At 40.2% G+C, this 23,869-nt stretch overlaps 1 protein-coding gene across 17 annotated transcripts in view; it reads left to right on the top strand.

Moving 5' to 3' along the window:
• Positions 1-23,869, top strand: part of PLA2G4B (phospholipase A2 group IVB) — a 52,051-nt gene that overhangs the window by 2,044 nt on the left and 26,138 nt on the right. For 5 of the 17 annotated variants that reach the window (XR_014584794.1, XM_083837270.1, XM_083837267.1 and 2 more), the window contains exons 3-9: positions 3,728-5,078; positions 5,518-5,609; positions 11,478-11,579; positions 13,373-13,447; positions 13,875-13,932; positions 18,326-18,532; positions 19,094-19,305. Coding sequence is in view for 16 of the 17 variants with exons in the window: in XM_083837270.1 (XP_083693396.1) it covers positions 19,285-19,305 (21 nt within the window). In the remaining variant the exon portion in view is untranslated. The remainder of the gene's footprint in view (positions 1-3,727; positions 5,079-5,517; positions 5,610-11,477; positions 11,580-13,372; positions 13,448-13,874; positions 13,933-18,325; positions 18,533-19,093; positions 19,306-23,869) is intronic. The other 12 variants (XM_083837272.1, XM_083837274.1, XM_083837262.1 and 9 more) reach the window with 12 other exon arrangements.

Genomic DNA, 23,869 nt, shown 5'->3' with positions numbered 1-23,869 from the left:
GAGAGGTCTCTCACTTTGAGGTTGATGTAGCAACCAGGAGAACAAATCTACTTCATTTTTTTCAGTCTCTAATCAGACGTAAAAATAACAAGATCCTTTGTTCTCTAGTTGCTGGAGTGTCTTGAGGTAAAAAAGGTAAAAAAGGTATCTTGAGGTATTTAAAAAAACTGTTTTCTCACACTGAACAAAAGATTAGCCCTTAATTGCATAACTCTGTTTTATCCTCTTAAAGAAAGGAGGTAAAAGTCTCCTTGAAATTGCCATTAAGTTAACAGTTGGGGATCTCCATGGGGTTTAGAAGGCTGAGGCTCATGCCTCTGCTTGATCACATTTTCCCACTTCCCAAACTGTTATTCTGATCAGCAGGTTGTTTATAGCGGCATGGTTGGGTTCAGAAAAAAAGTCTTGATTTTTATTCTACCTCAGAACAGCAAATTTTGAAATTTGGTATTTTCATGAGGTGAAACCTTTCTTTTATCAGCCAAAACCTGACACATCATATAATGTGAAGTTAGTCTTTTTGCTAATTTAGTTTCTTTAGGATACATGGCTCTTGTTGTGCCCTGTGTTTCCCCTTTCTGTATCTGGAATATTGTGCTCAGAAGAGGGGGTGAGGAGGACCAGAAATAAACATTAACTTTTTTCCTTTTCTTGGTTGTCTCTGGCTAAGTTCATTTTGCATAGCCTAAGGAACCATAGTCCACTAACAAAAGAATTGCTTGAAAAAAGCCCTATTCCCCTCCTTAAGTGGCCTTTTCACCTTTTGAGACCTGAGAGAAAGCTTTGGTTTTGGGAGGTGCTAGTAGTTCCTAAGCAGAGAGTTCAGTTGTACTCAGGCCAGAGCTGTTCCCTCTGTTTCATTTTCTGTTCCATTTGTTTTCTGGGTATTTTTTCTTCATCATTTGTGTCTGCCTGTCTAGCCATATAGCAAGCACCATGCACAGGACAGTAATGTGCTGAAGCAGGTAATACCACTCTACCTGCTATTTTACAAATTTAAGAAAAATAGCTTGACTTTCTAAGAACATGGGGGAGGCATCTGCTCCCTGTCCTTTGCATGTGCAACTTCTCCCTTCCTCTGGGTTGAGAGGAGAGTAGAATTTTTTAAGAGTAATTTATTATTCTCTTTACTCCTTTCATTTCTCCATGTAAGACTGGCTGTCCAGTGCTTCTACCTTTCCTGCTCCCTGCAAAAGAGCATAATTTTGCATTGTTGATGAATGTCAGCTCAGACCTCAAAGGAATGCAATTTCCTGGGCTCAGGAAAGAATCCAGAGGTTAGTCTCATAAATCCTGTATACGCTCCGTGACTGTTCTTAGCCAGCTTTGGCAAAAGAATCATTTCATTTAGCACTCATGTAGTAAAACACATTTCTTTTATGACCTCCTAGCCAGCTGTTCAGGCTAAATTATTGTACATACAGTCACGACTTGACTAATGCCTGTGCATGTCTCAGTTGCTTTCCTGTTATTCTGTCTGTAGAATGGTGCAAAATTCTCCTTATGAGGTGGCATTTCTGGAAGACAAGGGTCTCCTGCTACACTGAAAAGTAGGGGGGGGATTTCTCTGTGGGTCAACGCATGCACTCATCACAGTCAGGGAGGTTCTAGCTGAGAGGTGACTTAGTATGCTGTGGGCAGAAATGCAGTTCTCTTGGGAATCAGAAGAGTGTCTATGTCCTTCTTGCTGTGGTCCCCGGTTCTCCAGTGCAAGGTTCCATGCAGAGATGATCAGGAATGCTTTTCTCTCAGCAAGATTTTCCTTTGTGTGTTTTAGGTTTTTATTAAAGAAGTGTGAAAACTGAAAATTTCTGTTTTTAGCACGTTTCCATTGTTTCCATGCCTCTGGAAGTGTCAGGTCATGTATCTCCAAACAGACTTTTCAGCAGAAAGAGAGAAAAGAAAAGCTCTGGTTTCTCAAAAGACCTTCATCATCCCACCAAAAAATGTTTCACTGAAGAAAGAGATGTTTTGATCAGCTTAGATCTCCCAGCACTGTTTGCTTGGCTAGTAATTCTGCAGCACCCTCCAACAGCTCTGACCTCCTGCAGGCCAGGCACAGCACGTTATTCACTTTCAGGGAAGAGTCACAGACCAAACCACCATGCTCTTCTGCTGCTGCCTCTATGATAGCTAGAGGCCTGAACTTCTGATGTTTATCCTTCCTGTGTCCATTGCTCCTTTGTTTTATTCTCCTCCACTTCAGCCTTTTTCACTCTGCTAGGTTTTTGAATTCTGCCTTTCTTTCTTTCCTCATGTCTTTCATTTGAAGTATGCCAGCTTTATTCTGAGCTCTCATTGTTGACAAAGTTAATAAAAATGAGTTCTGTGTCTATTATTATAATGAATCCGTATTACAGATCAGTGTGATGAAGTACATGGAAAGGAAAGGTATTATCAGCTCCCAGGCTTTAGTCCAATTAGCAGCTTCTCAGACTACAACATACTCCAGTTAATGCCGGTATGGACGTTGGTCTTTGTGAGCCCATTGGCTGTCTGGGCTGCTGCAGTAACCTCCATCCATTCTGGTAGGAGAATGTACCAGAGAAGGAAGAGGGGTGGTGGCAGTCATTTAAACTCTCTACACTACTATTACAGAAAGGAGACTATACATGAGTATTCTTTAACGATGATATTTGCTCCAGGGCAGAGGGGCTTCCTCAGTTCTTATGGTATCTCTTAAGACCTCCTTGTGAAATGAGGAAGAAGTAGCAGGCCCTGCACAAACTGTTGTTGCAGAGGTGGATTTTATCCAAAAATAAAGAACATGTATGTTTAGAGCTGGGTCTTCAGAACAAGGAGATGCAAGTGCTGCTATGGCAATGGTTCCTGCAGGGAAATAGGACGCTTTCTTACCTTTATCACTAACATGTGAGTATTTTCATATGCAGATGAAGTTTGCCTTCTTGAGAGGGAGGTTGTGTCCTTGCCAGCTATGGATGTACAATGTGTCTTTGGCTTACTACCATCCCACAAAAAACACCATCAAGCCTTGAGCATTAGTCTGTATTCCTAGAGGTTTTCTGACAACAGAATACCTCCTGTTCTTATAAGTGGGTCTTCCTCCTCTTTCAGTGGAAATGAAGGGCCTCTTCAGCAGTATCAGTCTGCTTTAAAGTTTTCTTATTTCAACTCACCAGGTGTAGTCCTGAACACTGTCTCCAGGACTTTTCAACACAAGACTACTGTAAAACGAAATCTCCCATACTGAAAGGTTTCCAATTAAAATTCATGGGATTTTACACATGCACAAATATTAGATTGGTTCTAGAGTGATCAGCATCTTACAGAAATGAATGCTGAATGAGTATGGAGGTTCATTTTTCCTCCCTCCATATTCTAAAATCATGTTTTACCAGATAGGTATGTAGTCAGTGATGGAGCAGTGGGAGGTTATGCTGGGGCTAAGGGCATTTCTCTGTGCAGTGTTTAGGTGTAGCCATTGTTTACCACTGAAACTCTGTTCTGGCTGTCATCTAAAGGCTGCTTGCTCTGGAGTTTTACAGGTACTGTGGCCTTCAGCTGACCTTTTGTGCAAGAACACACTCGTCCAAACCCAGCAGAAAGATCAAATACTTTCTTAGCTATGGAAGAAGGTGGCTGTAAAAGAGAGAGTAATGAAAGATATGGGGAGAGCCAAAGATCAGTAGAAGTGTATTTATACTTATTTATCTAGGAGTATATCAATTGCATGTGTATGCTGATGAAAGGAATATTTATTCCCCAGGTGGTCATCAAGATCTACATTTAGCTGCAGCAGACTCAAAATGATGTCCAGTTGATGCTGCATGTTTCATTAGTATCAGTTGGTGCTGGCTGGAAAAGAAGGGAGAAGAATGGACTCCATTATATCACTTGGATACAGCATATTAAAGATAAGCTTTGATGTGAGATGATTTAATTTTTTGACTGCTTACCTAAATGGTATATTGTGTTTTAACAAAGCAGACGTGGCAGTTAGTCATGAGAACTGGAATTCACTTTCAGCTTTGAAGAGGGGGTCAGAATGTGACTCTCCAGAGAAAAAAAGCATCTTCAGTTGCAGAAATAATAGTACATGTGATGTGCCACATCAGACGGATCTTTGCTAACTTGCAGCAGAGTGTAAGTGACTCTGCTCCTCACATGACCAGGGCAAATTGCATTAATTGCAGGAACACTGGAAAGAAAGAAATTTGCGACACCTTCCCTGACCTCTGAAGGAACAAATGATGTTAAGGAAGGTCTACGCCTGTCATCACAGACTTACTGAAAGGGACTGTAACTACATGACTTTACACTTCATTTTTTTTCTTTACTTAACTTGGTAAATGTATTAGCTGTAAATCTGCCCAGAGCTTTGCACTGCCACCGCAGTAATAATTATTATTATGATTATTGAAATACACCAATAAGTCTCAGAGAGATGGTTCAGCTGGCTGTGTATTTCCCTGAATATTTTAGTTATAATTATATTATAAGGAAGTCTAAAGTCCCCACTGTCACAAGATTTGAGGTGCCATTTATAAAGCCAATGAAATACAATTGGCCTCCTCAAGAACAGGCAAACAACCTTTAGCTGCTAAGTGGGAATCCTCATTCTGCTATGCCCTGTCCTGAAGAAAGTATATCATGTCCTGGAAGCTCTAGTCAGAGTCTGAATGCAGAATGTTTTGTTTTACTTCAGCATAGAAGGATTGGAGGGAAAATATTTCAGTGATTTGGGTGTAGAATGGTGTTTGAGGCTTTGGTAGTGGAGAAGGACTGATGATTTATCTCCAGTCAGATGTGTTGAGGGAACCTTTCAGCTATGCATGCTTTCCGTGGGCTATCCTGAACATGTATCCCAGCTCAGAGCAGCTGCCTGGTTAGCTCACGGCTCAAGCCTGCTTGCACCTGCAATTCCTTCCTTGCATGTGCATTTCAGATAGTCAGCATTTCAATGTTTGATTCTAGGTCTTTCAATTCTGAAGTATCTTGGGAATGAACATGGATGGAAGCACGTACAGTTGAGCTATCAGGAAGGAATGGGAGGATGCTAGCAGAGTTTCTGAGCTTGCTTTTCAATGTGATTGCAGCCGTACTAAGCTTTTTACCAGGTACTGCAAAATGCCGTGTAAGCAGTCAGTGCAACTGAAGTCTGTAGTTTCAAGGGAACAGCATGACCACTTTGACATACAGCTGTTGTATTTCATTTGACCAGATGGAACAACCTGCTTTAGATTCAGAACAAAGCCAATTGTAACAAAATTTTTTAAGCAAAAAAAAAAATTATCATAAACGTACAAGTTTTACACTTGGGAAGCCAGAGAGAAAAACTTTATCATCAATGTCCAAAACTGTAATCAATTATGATCATTCTTCTTCCCAGATGTAAACAGTATGTCTTTTTTTACTATATACTGTCATATGCAAATGCTAGCTAAGTGTGTGTTTTTCTTTCCAATGTGGATGATTCTCTTGGCAGTACGGGAACATTCTGTAGCCTTTATTACAAAACCCTACTCCTTTAAACTGTGGGTTTCACCCCCTCTGCAGGGCTACCTCCAGTCTCTACCCAGTCCTGTCCGTGGACAGCATTTCTGTTAGCAGTGAAAGTGTCACTGAAGGGTGCAGACCATAAGTCACAGGTAAGACAGCTAAGGAAGGAAAACATGGGTCTACCTACAAAGGAGAGCTCAGCTGCTTAAAGCATGTTGCTGCAGCTTAATACCAGGGAGACATGTACACTGTCCCAGTCTAGGGGGAATGTTGCTGTCACTGTAGGGAAGTAAAACTTGCAGGTCACAAGATGGCAGCATAATCTCACTAGTCATGGTGATGGAAGTTGAGGTCAGGTCAGTAAACTTCCTCAGCTCAGCTTCCTATTTTGAACAAGCTGGAAGTCCTGTGTCTAGCTGGTTCTTCCCAAGCTGTAAATTATTATCTATGCAGGTCAAAATCTTGCTATACCACTTTTCAAATTAACCTATTTCATTTAAATTCAGCTGCACTTTGATAGTGCTGAAATAAACTGTCCACCTGCAGTTCAATACTGAACAAAAAATTACACCAGCATGTTATTTAACTAATCAATACAAAAAAGCAGCATTTATGGAACATTAACTTTGCAAAGCCTGTGCAACCAAAAGTTATGTTTGTTAAGTTTTCCCTTCCTTCCTGCTCTTGAGAGCAACACATTCCGAACCCAGCCCCAAATACACATTTCTTACTGAACATTATATATTTTTTGTAGCCCTGAGTGAACATATGTTCTCCATTAAGAGTTTATTTATGTATTATTCTTTTTGTTTGTGGGATATATAAGTGATATGTGTTGAGTTTTCACCTGATCATTTGCCTGCCTCCATCTCTCTCTTTCAAATGAAGCTGCCTATTCTTACCATTCTTCATGAGCTGTACCTTTTGACTGTGTAGTGCTTGATTTGGAAAAAAACAAACTGTGCTAGGGAGAGATGATTCATCACATCAGTCACCATATTATGTAATGCAGAGTGATAACTTCCACTGAGAACATTTCTAGCAGCAGTATTCCCACTTGTGAATTTAAATGCTCTCTTCAGGAATATCTGTAAGAATAAATGGAGGCATCTGTAGTCCCTTCGAATGCAAACAAACCACGAGAGCAAGGCAAGAATATATCCATTTCCAAAATTCATTGCAATTCTTTATGGCGTTACTGCAGAATTAAACCATAGATAGGCACACCTTCCGGGTGCACTTTTTTGAGAAAACAGAATCATAGTTCTATAAGTAGCTGGTATCTACCAGTTTTTGTGTACCTATACAGATGAAAATTGTTCTGTCCAAGTTTACTCTCACCATTCAATATAGTTGCATCTGAGCATCCCTAAGCTAAATTTAATTAAGCAAAAGAAAAATGAGAAAATTCTGCGCTGTTCTTTCCATTGACCTGTAGTTTCTGGACTAAGGAATTGGCCACATGGTGTCACTATGTGGCAGCAAATCCCCTAGTAATAAACTCTCTAGCAATTCTAAGTTACCAAAGTATCCCAGCCACCTGATGTTGTCTAAGGAGACGCTTCAGCAAAAATGACAAGGTCACAGAAGCTTTGCTATAGGAATATGTTAGGAAAATATTTTATACAAAGTGTCTGTTGCCCTGCTCCTTCTGTCCTCCTGGAATGTATCAAAAATGTTTTTAGCCCAGAAGTGCTTCTTCTCCAGATGTCTGCATTTGGGAGCAAGCTTATATGGAAAATTTTATCTTAAATGGATGCGAGTGTGAGATTTAAAAATTCAGTGGTGCTGAACTCATCCTACATTTTAGTTATAGTCCTTCTTCTCTTCTCCTTCTGTCTGTGTATGCAGAACATTCTTTGGCTGTACTGACCAGAGGAAACTTGGCCTTACAAAGCTCAGAGAAATATAAACTGCAGCTCCTGGGACCCACAAAATGCTGTTTAATGCATACGGGTCCTGACAGATGCTTTGCACAACACACCTGCTCAAAAGAGCTGTGCCAAAAGCTGATATATTGGATACTTAAGAAAATTCATAATGTACAGCTATAGCAACAACTGAGTGAAATGGTCGTGTACAGACATAGCATGAGCTTTAGCCAAGAAGATGATATATGGGTCAGGGTATTGAAAGACCACAAAATCTCACGTAGCCGTAAGTGTTGGTATGTACTGTTTCTTCTGTAAAATGGTGAGGGAGCCTGGAGTAGCAGGCCTTATGCTAACATCCTGACAGTTTGTGTAGGCTAGCTTAAGAATTCATGGAGAGGAGAAATGACTGACTCTGGCAATGACTTGTCACCCATGTACAGTGCAGGGTGCTTTTTTGTTGCTTGGACATTAGGTATTTACAGTGCTTCTCCTAAGTCAGCTGCCATGCCTTGTATGAAGCTTACTGTCTGCATAGCTGCTGAGAATCGTGTGTGTATCTCAGCGATAGTTTTGGTACTGATTTTGTACCGGGGGCCAGGAGTTCAGCTGTAATATTCCTGTTTCAAGCCTGGTTATCTACCATGGTCTTATTTTCAATTTAAATGTGCAGTCATTAGGCCTACAAAGCGTGGTTCTGTGAGCAGTTCTGGTGCCTTGGTATGAATTGTAATGCATTGGTATGAATTGAGGAAATGGCTGTAGAAAAGATTCATGTGTTTTTAATGGAAGAAAGAAGAAGTCTGACAAAAATGCCATTTTGCTAAAAGCTTGTGTTTGTCTTAATTGCATCCTCTGAAGGGAAATAATAAACTAGTTGGGAAATAAACTGTGTTAATCTAGACTTAGATGTGACATGAGACTAAATGCTAAGCAAAACCTGGACTGTCACATCTCCCAGCCTAGAGCTTAGCAGATATGCCCTGAGATATTTGACTCTCTCAAAGAGACAGCAACAGCATACAGGTTTGGGTTCAGAAGACCGGAACACATTTGTAACAGCATAAATTGTATTTCCTCTTCTTACTTGCAATGTAACAACAGCTTAGTAGTATGTTCAATAACGTTTACTTATGAATACTTACTTGGATATGATTTTGGCCTGTGATTCCTCTCTTTTTGCCCTCCCCACTGCTTCTCTAATCTTAACTGAAAGAATTCTCCATTGGCCTCCGTACTGGTGGTGGCCCTGAGAATGGGAGCTTCTGCAGAGACTAAAACGTGATATGGTTCATCCTGGGGGAAGAAGAGCCTGAAGCAGAAAGTAGCAATGAACGGTAATGCAGAAAAGCAGATGAGGTCTAGTGCAGGAAAAGGTGTCCAGGCCATCTTGGGAGTATATCCGGCATGTTGCCAAAACACTTTGTCTTTGTTCTATGAATCTTGGAAACTGCTGACCTCGTTATCGAGGTGCAAAATGTCTCTTGGTAGTGTGTGAGGGAGTACTATCCTAACTACTATAATTATCCTAATGGCACTGCTGCCATGATGGTGTACCAACAATAAACAGGAAAGGCTGAAACCCACTGACATGGATGAGATGCAAATGAAGGGCTAGTGCCTGTACAATAGAAATAGGAATAAAAAAGTGGAAACTGGCTCAGGAAATCACTCTAGTTTTGTCTCCAGGAGCTCCCTTCACAATGTTTGCTCAGGGTAGAAAGGAGTGAAGGAGGGGAAGGGAATGTGTTTCCTGCCCTCGTGGCCTTACGAACCCCAGGCCCTGGAACTCAGGTTTCTTCTGAGACAGCTTTTATGCGTTGTCCTGTGCCATGTATTTCCTGGGAAGTTCTGTTGCTCCCTGTTTGTTGAGGAGTTGCACTACATTGGGCATTGGGATTCTGACAGTGTTAGACTGCAGAGAGAGACTCCTTGAAATAATGGGAACAGCTTGTCTCTTTGTGAAACCTTTCTTATAAAGCAAATTCACCATCACTGCCTGTGGTTACCAGTAAACCACGGACTCTTGATATATGTTGATAGAACGAAAGGCTTGGTGCATGGAGGAAAAAGGCATTTTTAAAGCTGTGGCCATAGCCATAACCATAGCTGGTTATTTAGTCTGACCTATACAATGCATGCATTTATCTCTGTAATTCCTGAATCAAGCCCTACTTGTCTGACTGAACTACACATAAAAGACAATCATCCAGTCTTAGTTTAAATTTAGCGATCATGTAGGAGGGAAATGTGGTGTGGAGGCTGAGAAAAGTCAGGGGTCACAATGTGAAAGGAAGGTGTAGGAGGGAAAATACATAGTTTAGCTATAGCACAGGTTTCAGGGATCAGAAATAGAATTTATTGTCATTTATGACACTGAGAAAAGTCAAAAGAGAAGTGAGCCCCATTTGCTAAAAGCAATAAAAGCTCCCAGATAAGCTGTTGCTCAGAAAAAAAATGCAATCTAAAGAGGTTACATGAACACCAACGCAAACACCAACACAAATGAGAAAATAGAAGTGAAAGGACAGGAGTTAAACAATAATTAAGCCTACTAATAGAATGTGATGTGTTGTGATTTTGTTGGGGGCAGAGAGGGGAGTCTGGAATAATGATTTCTGTGATACTCCTTTGTCTATTGTTTAGTTGTGCTCCAATTTGTCAAACACTTATGCACCTGAGGTGGAAAGTGAATTATAACTGTGAATACTACAAATATCAGGTAAACTATTCATGAGAGAAACACATGCAAGTATCTAAGAGGATCAAAACTTTCAACTTTTTAAATGCGTGAGATAGCTGCTAAATGGACAGTAGAAAGGCTGATACTGTCTAACCACAAAAACTACTGATGAATTATAAGTAGCTGCAGATCAGGAAGATGTCTGTGAATCTTTTCAGCACTTGTTTCAACTGCAGACAACTTTGAAGTTTCAGAATTTTATTGTAGGTCGGTTTTGGGCTGAATTTTAACTAGTTCTCCTAAATAATCTGGAGAAGTGAGGGACTGAGAGGCATTTTGTAAGAGATGAGAATTTTGCTTGTGGTCGGCATCACACAGGTAGCAGTAGAAATGCAGAGATGCTCTGTCATCAGCATGTTTTATGTTAAATACTGTCCTAACGCAGACAGGCCACATAATGATGAGGATTACATGTGTGAGGAGGAAGGCAGTGAAGCTAGAATGATCACAACCAAACACATGTTCCTGTCTCTAGAGCTTGAAATGGGTTGGCATGGGTTCACCTGTACAGTTCTTTCAAAATGTTAGGTATAAAAGAGGCAGTTAATAGACAACTGTAGAATTCTGTTCATGTTTAGGAAAGCCTCAAATAGCTTTACACTACCTTTGCTTCGTGGTTTTGTAATGGATGCCATAATATATTCTGTTTAAGTTATTAACATATGCTTTATAGTACATGAGTAGTATATTGAATTAAAATTAAACTGCCCTGGTCACAACTTCTTACAGACTGTCCCTGGTGCCAGGTAAAACTACTAATTAACTTTGTGACTCCCAGGTTATTCCCCACAGACTTGAAGGTTGTTTTGCTGGGGACAAGTGAACAACATTTAGCTGCATCTGTAATAATGTAATACAAGCATTCATTTAATTTGATTCAGAGCCACATAAGTCTGGACAATGTTCTATGTGGTACAAAAAGCATCTTCAAATATGAATGTAGAGGGTGGGACGCATTTCTGACCCATGCTCTTGCTGGATATTTTGGTGCTCTTTGGACCATCTATAAAGTGATGTCTCCTATGATACTGATGCTTTCTGGGGAATACACTAAGTTTCTCAGAACATCAGTGTACAGTGTTTGGATTCATAAATGGGAGATGTCTAAAAAGGATGTTTTCAAATGATAATTGTTTAGAGGAAGGACCTGTAATATTCTGTAATGACAGAATCATTATAATTTTTCTTTGTATTTCTAGTTTGTCCATCCTCTGAGTTGCTCCAGTTTCCCAAGTCTCAGGTGAACTGGTTGTTGCTACTTTCATTTCACTGTACAAATTGTTTGCTAACTTGTCTAAGATGTGTGGAGAACTTAGGACAGAACTGAGGAGTATTCAGATGGAGTGTGGGGGGAGCATTGCCATTTTTATTTCTCACTTCCTCTCTCCTCTTTTTCCTGTAAGCAAGAGCATGCAGCTGTTGCACAATCCATTCTGTGCTCCACATATCTGTCCATGTTGTCAGCCGCTTGTGTATCAAGTCTGAGGAGGAGGAAGAAATACAAGGTGTGTTAACAACAGCCAGGTACTTCCCATTCACAGTTTTAGCATGCGAGAGGAAGTGATGTTCGATGAATAGAGCTGATCATAAGTTTTCTGATGCAACACTTATTCTTTTGAAAATGTTGATTGGATTTTGTATTGCTGGGTTGGCTGGTTCTCCAGCTTCATGGAAACCTGCTTGGAAAGTTGTCATGCTTTCGTAAATTTTCTGGACCCACCTGGCCTGTTCCACTGGCTACCCACCATTCTGTGATGCCATGACACTGCTGGCTTCTCCCAGTTACCAGGAGCTATCCCCTAGGCTGGTCAGCAATTGAGCGAGCTGCCCATTTGAAGTCCTTCAACTATTGGCCAAATACTTTGCTTCCAGCTTGCCAGATCCTGTAGCTTCAAAGATCTTAGCCCACCCAGGTGACTGCCTGTCCACCCACATAGCGGTGAAACAGCAATGTAGGCAGAGTCCTGGCATGGGAACTGAGGCATCAGCCCAGAAATGTTTCAAAATATATTATTTCTATACACGGGAGTGAAACCTTTTTGGGAAGGGTGAGGGGAAGTGTGCCAACATGATTTCCTCTGAGAGATGAACATTCCAGTTCCCGGCGCTGGTACAGGCAAGTCACGGGGCATTTTGGCTTTTTGCGGTTCACAACTTGCTTGCCAGTACTTGGCTGACAAATGCAGTCAGTATGTGTGTGAGTACACAGAAAGGAAGACCAGCAATTAGTGGGTTTGAATCATACAAGGTGAGGGTCTCTGCTGCTTTGCAACATATCTATTGCATTGGGAGAGATTGTAGGATACAAGCTGCTCTTGTTGCAAAGGCGGCACCATTACTGGTTTGTGCTCCGTTGCATTGGTAGGCTGTGGGTGAGGCTTGATTCCTGGAGGTATTTATGGGAGAGGTCACCATCTGAAATCTAGTCTTCTATCATATCTCTGCCCCTGGAAGCTAGAATCTCTGAGTGAATGTATCTCTTCCAATGTGGGCTCTCCCTGGCTAAGGCAAGGAGACCTAATTTTGGACCTTTGGCACATAGTTCTGGATCATTTGGGAAAGGAGGCAGTTTAGGTAGCTTTTGTTAATTTTCTGCTCTGAACAGACTCAGTAACTCATGATCTACACAAGTTTTCTGGCATGTTGGCCGTATCATGTCTCACCTGCCACATAAACCATGAATGTTGGGGGCCTAATGTTAAAAACACCCTAGTTCTCTGAGGCTATAAATTTCTATTGACTTTGGTAGGAGCTTTGAACTATTCTGGGTTCTCAGCTTTCAAAAAGCAATGTACAGAACTCTCAAGAGCTTCAGAAGTCCCACAGTATTACATGAATTAAGAAGTTAAAAAAGAGCTGGGCCTGTGAAAATTACTTTTCCACTAGAACGACAGCATTTAGAATTGCAATCAAGTGTTAAGTTTTATGTGCTGCTGAAACAGAAAAATTAAAGCAGACGTAATATGCATGCATAAAGACATTCAGAGATAGTATCGGGCTCCATGGATGACTCTGCCTTGGCACAGGGCAGACTAGCTTTCCTAACATGAACTGAGAAGCTCGGCGTGTTCCAAGTGCCAGACTCTATCCTCACAGTGACCTGCCTTCTGCGCTGGACTAAGGGGAGCAGGTGACAGAAAGCAGCTTTCATAAAGCTGAGAGTAATAATCTCAGCAAAGTGAATCTCCAGTTGCAATATTAGGAAAATTTTCTGACTTCTTTTTGTCACAAGAATGGCACAAGTGGACTGGAAGAACAGCCACACATCTAATTTTTGTCTTTGAAATATTTTCTCTAGGGATAAGTATCAATGCAGAAGGAGCTTCTGTATTAAATCCCCATGACTCTGCAGAGCCCATGAAGTCCTCTTGAAGTAAGTAGTCTTCTGCTCTTAGAAGTTGCAGTCCACCAGAAGTGAGTCAAGGGGATCTTTATTGCTGTGAATGAGCTTGCAAGGCTCATAAACTCTAATAGCTCTAATATTTTCAGTCAAACTCTGGTTATTCTGTTTTAAATTGCTCCCACAGTGTGGTTGATGTATAGAAATTTAGTAATAAATAAGTAAATAAATAAGATACAATGATGAACATAAGTAAAGGAAGGGGAAAATTCCCTTTGCAGTTTTAACAACCTTGCAGTAACCTCGGAAGAACCATCCGAAGAGGTAGGGAAAAGCCCTATGACTTTCTGAGACTTGGGGGCGATAAATTGTAATGATCTACTTGCAGGGGCGTGCACTGAATTGTCTAATGTCTTTTCCACTTCTGATACTCATTTTCCTGTGAATCTTGATGCTTTAGGCAGATCTCATAGACCATGTTATTTGCCCATGATCAGATTCCCACTACTGAACTTAAGGTGAGTTTTTATGTTCCAATTAAGCTGAAGTAATGCCTGCATGCCACTAAGAAAGGGCAGCAACTCCTCAGGAAAAAAAAAAAAAGTAATTTTCTATTGCTTCACCTCCTTAAATGACCTTAGCATTTGGCCAGAAGGGTACTAGAGCTTACACTGGGACAGGGGCAGAGCTCTGTAAGCTCCAGACTGGGATGGGAGACAGACCTGCTCTTTTAGTGCTAACTAGCTCTTAGGCAAGTTTTATTGCAAAACAAAACCTCACTCTCAGATATTTCTATGACTTGAGCATTTTCCAATATTTACCAACGATTCTGTGCCAGTACTGACTTCTTTGTGATCAGTATGCTTGCTACAAAGGGCTTTGCAGTTGTTTCCAAAGTTAGTGGCGATACACTTTAATCTATTCAGATCACCCTGAATTGGCTGTTACTGTTTCTTTGCTCTGTCTCTAAGATCAGATTGGGGTGTTTTTCTTACATTTGCATGCCACTAAAGTCATCTGGACTAGTTAACCTAGGACATAGTTTGGCTGCTGCCAGCTGTGTTTAAAGAGTCTAGCCATTACCTGTAGTAACCTACAGAATGACAGACTGAGGATACCTGCTATTGTCCTTAGTCTTGTTAATTTTGGAGGGCTATTGGAGGGTAATTAGTGCCAGGAGTGAACTGAACCCTTGATGACTTGCGTGTTATTTTAAATTAGTCCTTGTATATCTTCTAGCCCTTTCTGAGCCAACGTCTAAGGGCTGCGCTTGGGTAAAGGTAGAACCTTGAAAAAATTCATGTACAGGACTTAATAAGGATTTGACACAGCAGCAGAGTTAGAAAGGAAGTAGTGCTATGTGTGTCATAAGATCACAGTAATCTTTGGTTTTTAATTACTCTTGGCCAGCATAATACCATTAAGTAGCAAACATTTCCTTAGTGTCTTGTCTTGTCCCAAAGAACTTAGAGTCATAGAAGTTGAAAAACAGTAGGAGAAAATAAGTGTTACTCCCTTGATTCTGAAAAAGTGACTATTCAAAAAATAGAAGGGGCTGGTGGCAACTAGAAAAGAAACCCTCCTCTTGATGATTTGAAACTAAATACCATAAACATAAGTCAGTTCTTCCTGTCAGCCAAGTGGTGAAGTGTAATGCTTACCTAACTCTTCTGAGGTCTTTACTCAAGCAATTTCGTACTGACATCAGTGTCAGACTATTTGAATAAGATCTGAAGATAAAGGTCTCAGAAACTGGCTTGAGTGGAATTACATTGAAATATCTTACTCAATTATTTCAATTAGATGCTCTGTAATAACTTGGTTTAAAACAAAAGAACAATTTCTAAACTTAAACACAGTGGATTTCAACGTGTGGTTTTACATTGACGTATCTTGGAAAGATAGCACTCCAGTCCTCAGATACCCCAGATAAATAATAATCAATTTCCTCCCATCTTGAAGCTACAAAGATCACCATCTCACCATAGGTACACCCACACCTGCAAAATATCTAAGGAAATTATTAGTTCTCTTACCGTGGTCAAGATAAAGAGCCAGAGATACTGGTTTTACTGTATGATATCTTTATTTAAAATTGCAGTGGTTCAGGAGATGGGTAAGAGGATATAGCACCTTTTACTTTTCTGAAACAGGTTTAGATCTTGATGGCCAGAAAGACTGTTCATTTATTAATGCTGCTATCACCTGACTGCTGTTCAGAAAGACAACCTGGTATTTTGTTCTAATTAGCATTAGGTGTGCTGAAAATGGATGGTTGGAAAGCATTCAAAGATCTGAAATAATTTCAGATTAGGTGTGTTGTTTTGCTCAGACAGAATTGTGGGAGGAGGGAACAGTGAAACTTAGCTTGTATTTCAAAATGGATTTTTTCAGTCTTGAATGGTCTCAAAGTCTGGCATTTCTGAAGCTTTGATTTAGCTTCTAGTTTCACATGGCAATGTTGAATTGAAAAACGGAGATATATTTTAATAAGAGGATTTTTTGTGCAAATTATTTGTTTTAGTGGTTCAATAACCACTATATGAAAAAACAGTTTGGGGATGAGCTTGAGAAAAAACATGTCTTTTTCTCCAATTTCTGAGGACATTTTGAATTTTTTTTTTGTTAATTTGACTATAAACAATTATTTCCTCAGATTACTATACTTTTCCTAACCCAGCCACTGAGCTGAACAAGGCAGGAGCTGATTTATGAGGCAAGGAGAAAGTGGCTGTCATCTCACACTGCCACTGTCTGGTACAACAAGAAGTCTCCACAAAGCTACGTTCTTCCACCTCCATCTCCTTGGTGGTGTCACAGCAGCTAGCCCTAGGAAGATCCATCACTTAGCTCTATTTAACAGCTTTAATGAGATGAATAAAGAGATGTTCTCAAGCATAATCATAAGAGAGATATTTCTGTAGGAGAGAGTCTCAGTAATTGCCATCCTTGCTTGAGATGCAGTTACGATCAACACTGAAGGACTATGAAGGCGGTGCTCTGCTGAGGGTATTTTTTGTACACCAAAGCTGAGATGTTCTCGTGAGAAATTTTTCTCTGCTGTTGCCATTGCTGGGATAAATAATGAAAAACACTCAGTGAGGCTTCAGCACCTTTTGTAAGCTCTGTCCCAATTAGCTTTTAAGTTTAGGATAATCCAAAACAGAGCCATTTTGAGTTGCTATCATTCTACAGCTTGGTTTCTGACAGTCTAGCTGTGACTGTGAGTAGCTTCTTACAACAGGCTTAGTGAGCAGCCCACTGGATAAGTTGCGTGAAGCTGAACATTAATTTATTAGCTTTTGTTTTTTGCATGCTGGGAACAGCATAGGTCTGCATTCCTTCCATTCTGATTCTGTTTCATATGGTCTCTTGTATGCATGATCCGAGTGCCAACAGGTTGTGTATGAAGCATTTTCACTTCTGTTGCCTGCTATTTGTGCTGTGCCCTCTTTGCTTTGGATTTAACCTTTTAGATTTGTTCTTCCTTCTTTATGCAGTTGACTTTCTTTGTCTTGCTTTCCCCATCCTGTACATTTTTTGTGTCTGTAGTAAGGCCTGACATCACGTAGCCCATCTCCCCCATGTCCAGGAGGAAATGGATGTGGTACTTGTCAGTGTGCTTGTTGACAAGCAACACAAAATGTTTTATGCATTTTGGCCTTGCTGATTTACTGGAAACATTAACTTCTTGGAGGGGCTATTGGAAAAATTAGTTCCATAGCTCTCCAAAATAACTTTTGCACCTTGATTTGAAGACATTTAGGAGCTTTTTTTTTTTTACTTCTTTCCTGTTCCATTAAGGCCTGGGTCTCCCTGCTGCAGCTGTTCTGTTTTTAATATGTTGCTCCGTTTCCAAGCAGACATACCCCTCTTCGAGTGGAGTTCACTTTTCTCTGGCTGTTTTTCCATTTGCCTTCTCTCTAGGAGGCAAATTTGTCAGCCTACTATTTTGGTCTCTCAATTCAATTACAGCAGCAGAAACCGTGATCAAAGCTGGAACAGTACTATGGAGGAGGAAAACCAAAACTCCTTTCTGGATAATAGATTTTTCTCTCTTTTCCTTCACTTTTTTTATAATCTGTGGAAAAGGGACGCTACCAATTCCTGTGTCCGAGGAAGTACAGACAATTATGTTTGCACTGCAGTCGTGACTACTGCAGTACACATGCCCAGGTGAAGCTGTTTAAAGTGTTACTGCAGGGGCACAAGACTTGCATGGTTAATTGATCTGAACCCCAGCTTGCTTTCTGATGAGTTTTGCTTATTTTTCTGGGAGCTTTGTAGCTGTCTGTTGATTTAATGTACATACATAGCAGACCTTTATTTCAGATATCTTTCTTTCTGGTATTTCAAAGATGCCACCATAACCAAGTACTCAAGTTCCCACTCTGCTGCTTGGATAATCAATCCTACATCCAGTCCTGAGGTCTAGCATACTGGCTACATCACCAGTCACAGGAGAATCTTCCTCCTGAAAAGTCAGTTTGAGCTGTTGGTTATAACTTGCATAACCCCAGGAGCATCTGACTAGAACTGATTTTAAATTGGTGATTTTAAAAAATATTTTTACAATTATTTATTTATTTATTTGGTGGAACGATTTAAAAAGTGGTTTGAACATGATTGACAGTACATATGTGAATTTCAGGTAATAAATAATGCCAAAGATTTCAGGTAAACCTATTTTTCCTAAACAGTTATTTTGGTTACAGTTCATTTTTTCTTATCTTGCCCCAAACCAAACTCATAGCTGCTATTTGATGAAAATTAACTCTTGACCCTCTCCCCTTCAATCAGTATTAGGTGTCTACTGTTTGTTTAGTGAGGCCTGGTCGTATCTCTTCTTCTGACTGATATTGCTGTGTTCAGGTGAGCATGTATTTACTGCAAGCTTATGGTGTCCCCCAGGCGTTTTCCCAGCTTGGATCTGCAGGACATCCACCATGAAATTGCAAATGTGGATTATGGTACAGCCGGAACTGATTGCCTGGAGCAGTGTCCTGACAGGCAGCCCACAGATTGTCTACCAGCAGTCCACAGGAGGAATGGGAGAGGCGGAGGAAGCTGTGTCTGAGGCATCTCCTGAGGATGTTTCAGGACCCACCACTGTCACTGGTAAGGTGATGGGGGGTAGAATGAGAAGCTGGGAGATGTCAAGTTGACACGTCCTTTTTATAAGAAGCTTCTAAAGGAGTAAAGGCCAGAAGATGTATACAGCTTTCCCTTTCCCTGTCAATATTTATCTCAGTTCCACCAGCACCACTGTGCTGGCCAGGTAGTCATCCACTAGGTACTTCAAAATAAGGAGGCTTGATTTACTGGTTTGCAGAACAATTCCCAATAATATATTAAAACAAGTCCCTGCTGTAGGAAGAGTTGAAAAGGGCCCTTCAGAAATGGATTGGTTTCCCAACAGAAATTTTAATAGATGAATTTTGGCTATCGTCTCCCTTCATTTTTTTCCCTTTGAGTATTATGTGGAAGAACTTAAAAGATACAGAAAAATCAGCTACTGACTGGATGGAAGAAATGGGGGCAAAGGGGGACTTTCCAAACATGGCAGAATCTACCCATAAACCTGGCAGGACAATATTGGGGCAATAACAAATCATAAGAGGTAAAGTGACAAGCAAAGATGTGATTACTGCAGCTTTCCTCTCACCTCTGACATTGCAGATCTCCCTGTCAGACGTAGGCAGAATCTCTTCTCCACACAGAGGAGGCAGAGGGTGGAGCTCAGCGCCTGTATAAATTATATGTGTCCTTCAGGTTGTTTCAGCAGCAACAACAAGCTGTGAGCGTGTTTGTCAGCTGACAGATCTGTTATCCAAATTGGGTTTTCTGCTGCTGTCGCCATCTTGTGAGCCATGGGGAGCCCACCAGCCAAGGTAAGAGAATTGCAGGTCCACTCTGTTGTGGCCTGACACCTTGTTATTGGGAACTCTGTCTCCAGCTCTTGTGAGCAAACTCTCCCCCTGTGTCTGTTGAGATGCAAAGGAAATCTGCTGCTGGTGTGATGTAGCAGGGTTATCTTGAGCTTTGTAAATTTCCTATTTTCCTCTTTTACCTCTCCATATTTAATACATGAGCTAGCTTAAGCAAAAACACAGTGAAAATGCTTTCCTTTTCTTCTGTCTTAAGGTGTACATGCTGGAGTGAACACCAGGAAGGAAAAGGGCTGGCCTTGAGTTTACCTCACTGCAAAACGAAAGTGCTTTAGTCCTACTGCATGCTTTTCTCAGGATAGCACATGTTCATTGCTTGCCCAAGCTGAAAAAACCCAACCAAACAACAAAAAAAAAACAACACAAAAACCAAACACCTTTTTCTAGCAACAAAGCACAATTTATATTACTTTAGCTGCAGGGGGGAGTTCTAATGAGCTGATTTAGCTATCTTTCATGTTTACAGTGAGTGTGATTCTAGTGGAAGTATTTCTTGTTTGGACTTGAGTTTTCCAATAGTAAGTTCATTCAGAGATTTTAGCTGATAGTTTTTCGTATAAATGAACAGAATTATCGGCTGAGAGTTATGTTCTCGAGTATCTTTAAAAGGTAGTGGATGCCGTGTCTGAAATGGAAGATGTGAATAATTTGCAAATGAAACATTCTTTGTGTATCAAACTCTATGTCAAATTTTACAGCAAATAAAATGAATATGGGCATTCCTGGGGTTTAGATATAGTGGAAAACAATGTTACATGATATGGCGCATGGAGAATTATTAATCGTTAAGATTGAAGAATATTTACCATAGGCAGTAATATTTGCAGGTGAAGTTAAAGATTCAGCTGTCAGTAGCTTAAATAGACAGACTGAATGCTATGGTAAAAATATTCAAACATTTGGTGCTCAGGGCAAAGAATATAAACTGTAAATGCAAAGTACTCTCTGGATAAAATTTGTATTTAATCTGTCTACTTACCTGTTAGATCCGGAGCTATGTATCCGTCTTAGATATAAATATTATCTATCAATTTTACGTATCTATTTTGTATCTAATAAAATAACACTGGATCTGAAAGACAGGTAGATAGCGTAGATAAAATTTTACCTAGAAAGTCTCACAGAGACGGTTCTTACATTTGATCCTAATGCTGCAACTGCTGTTCTCTGAGTTTAGGCATAATCCTGCTTGATAGGCAGCACTGCCAAAATGTTAGAGTTCAAGCGTAGCTGCAGGTCAGAAAGCTTCTATTCCCAAGAAAGAATATTCATTCAGTAATGTAGGTAGCTGTCAGGCAAATGCATTTTTTGGTATATTTAAATGGGTAAATAGGGACAGAAATCAGACTCTAGTGGTTTTGTGGGTTTATTTTTCTTTTAAATTAAAAATTCAAATTGGAAAGTGTGGATACTTCATGCTATCTAGGAAGACCTAATAAAAGTCTCCCAGTTAGGTTTTTACTATTTAAATATGCTACCAAGATGAACAATATGCATTTGGAACTTGCAGGGGATGCTTTTAATTTTCATAACAGTGTCTTTTCTTTTGCTCAGACAAGAATAATTGGTCTTTAGTTTTATTTTATGAACAAGGAAATATTTTTTTCTGTGGTAAGATACTCAAAAAATCTGCCAATACAATGCCTCGAGCAACCCACTTATACATGTGAAGAGATGACTGAGAGAGTATAAAGAGGGGACGCATCCCAAATCTACAATGACTCTTCAAACGCTCCATCAGTGATAACATTAAATTACAGTGAATGTTCATAAAGCAAATTAGATTTACTTATCAATGGTTCAACTTCCAAGGATAAGATCTTGGATAATTGTGATTCCCAAGGAAAATGAGGCTTACATGCTCATGTTTGTTCCTTCTATCCCCTCTCCTAGTTTTGCGTATTTCTTCAGTTAGTTGGTTGTCCCACCAAAATTTTGCATTCCTCTAATTTTAATGGAAATAGGCATCTGGGTAGAAGGCCAAACTACAAGCAGTATTTTCATTGATAGAGTGGCTAATAAACCCAGCCCACATTGGCAATTAAAGAATCTATGTGGAAGAGAGTGTTTTGGAACCAGGCTGGTCATGAAGGTCATGAAGCTTTTTTTTTTTTTATTTTAAGCTTATAGCTTTAACCTTAATTTAATAGATTGTATCCAAATTGTATTTGAACCAAATCGTCAGTATCTAAGTTAAAATAAATGATGATAATATGCCAAGTTATTATATTTGTTGTGAGTTCTTCTACATAAGATATTGTACTGCTTCTAGTACGCCACTGGGGAAAGAAAAAGTAATGCGTGAAAGCAGGTAATTAGTTATGCCTAAAAGATACTGATAAAGCCAGGTGATAACCCTAAAGCTATTTGCAGAATGCCAAAAGACGTGGAGCAAACTCTTCATAGAAAACTCTTCATATAACCTGTTGTTATTCCATGGTGGTAACTCTGCTTAGGGAACTACTTAGTTTTGGGGCAGGGGAAGTGCAACACTGAGGTGCCAGTCAGACTTCCAACATGTGGTGATGGGAGGAGGTTCCCAGGTTGCCAGGCTCTGCAGAAACTACTCGTCCAGAAGAATAACTTCCTAGTGAAGGTAGCCATGAGGCCTTGTTCATGGAGCAGCATGGTGGGGCAATATGGAGTGGAATCAAGGATGTGGAGCTCTCAGTAGGTTTTGCTTCTTTCACTGCCATCCAAAGACAGTCTCAGTAGACTTTTTATTAATGAGATTTGAGAAGCTCATATACTGTCGAAGTTGTCTTTTTGGCATGAAACCCTGAAGTGACTAACTACCTGTAAACAGGAGAGAAGGCTAATTATGTGTCCTCCTGAAGCTGACAGGCATATGACTATTCTCTGGAAGCCAGACAGTAGGCCAGCAAATGTATATTATTACAATCATTGAGAGGTTGGCAACGGATGTGAATTTTCAGTTTGTCTAAGGTTTCATGCAACTGTAGCAATTCTTCCATGCTAATTTTATCTCCTGTTTATCAACTTTTCTCTATTTTAGACCTGAAATTGCTCCCCTAAAACTTGCTTTCGGAGTACGGAAGTGTAGTTTAATGCTAAATGCTATCAAGTGGAAAGATTTTTTTGTGTGTGCACTTTTTAGCCTACTTTCTGGGAGTCTGGACATGCCACTATTTATTGGTCTGGAGTAGTTTTGTCTAGGATGCAAATATACACAGGTAGCTGACTCCTGCACTCTATCGTTGGCCTCAGTTTGGCACTATTAATTTTCCAGCAAGTAAGGATGATTGTATTTCTAGGCAAAAATAGAATGATGTGCTTCTGGGAAGCTACATTTGACTCTGGATATTTCCAGAGGGGATTAGTTACTCTCTGTGTGCCTATACAGGAAACTGTGTTTCCGACAAGGAAGTGATCTGAAAGGAGCAAGATCAGTAGAGCTGCAAGACTGTCGAGAGCTGTCTGGATATGATGCCTGTGCTTATCAATTTGCATTAATCACAGTATTACTCATTGTGTCTGATTATATGGAAATCACAAATGGTATCTCTAACCACACATATTTTTCTCTAGAAGGGTATTCTGGAGTGCCAACACTTTTGGGCAAGGATGTTATTTTAGACCACCCAAATCAGAACCCAGTAGGCTGCTCTGGACCATTGTAGAAGAAAATGAGCTCAGCCTTTTTCTGATGAAAAAGAGAATTAGCCCAATTCTGAATGGTTACTGCAGGCTGGAGTAACTGCAGCCTTGGGAGGGAGCAGGATGGCTTCAGGCTTCCCCAGGGAATTTTCACAGCCCATAGGGTTTGTCGTGGCTACCTTTACCTGTCTCAACCTGTTTATCTTTTCCCCTGCAACAACACAAGGATGATGCTGCACCAACTCTGAAGTAATGGATAGTCATCTCGGGTGATGTTTCCTTTGGCAGGAAGATGTTGACATTTTAAAGCGAACTGCTTGCTGTTGGAAGGGAAAGGAAGGAGGCAGGAGGCTCTCTGGCTCTAGTGGGAGAAGGTGAAAAAGCATGACACCTATCACAACTGAGACTACTCTGATAATGAACTGCAGATGCACCTTTTTTTGTAAGAAATTATGAAATTTTCATCACATAAGGTTCAGAGCAAATTATATACGAACATCCATTTCTCTCAGTGAAGGCAAACTCTGAGAATGATTTGGGCTTCTATTGAGCAAGGCGAAGTTGATTACAAAACAACATAGAATTAACATATTAATTAAAAACAGTCAGCCCTGTAATTGGCTACAGAATCCAATATTTCATGTTAATGAAACCTACTAGGAATGCTGACTGAGCATTGCAGTTGGTACTTCCATGTTAAATAACTATTTGCATGGGAAAATTAAAGTCAAATTATTTCAGTGGGCAACTGGAGTAATTTGGAAGTGTCCTCACTGGAACTTGTAATGTCTATAATGTGTTAAACTCAGAATGTTTTAAATATTTCAGTTTTAAATTGGAGAAAAATATAATAGGAATGCTTCTTTTTCCACAAATGTCTTGCATTTTT

This window comes from Anser anser, assembly GCF_964211835.1.
Source record: "Anser anser genome assembly, chromosome: 5".
Taxonomy (NCBI): Eukaryota; Metazoa; Chordata; class Aves; order Anseriformes; family Anatidae; genus Anser; species Anser anser.
Note: the sequence above shows the minus strand (reverse complement) of the source record. Positions and strands in the feature narration are given on the sequence as shown.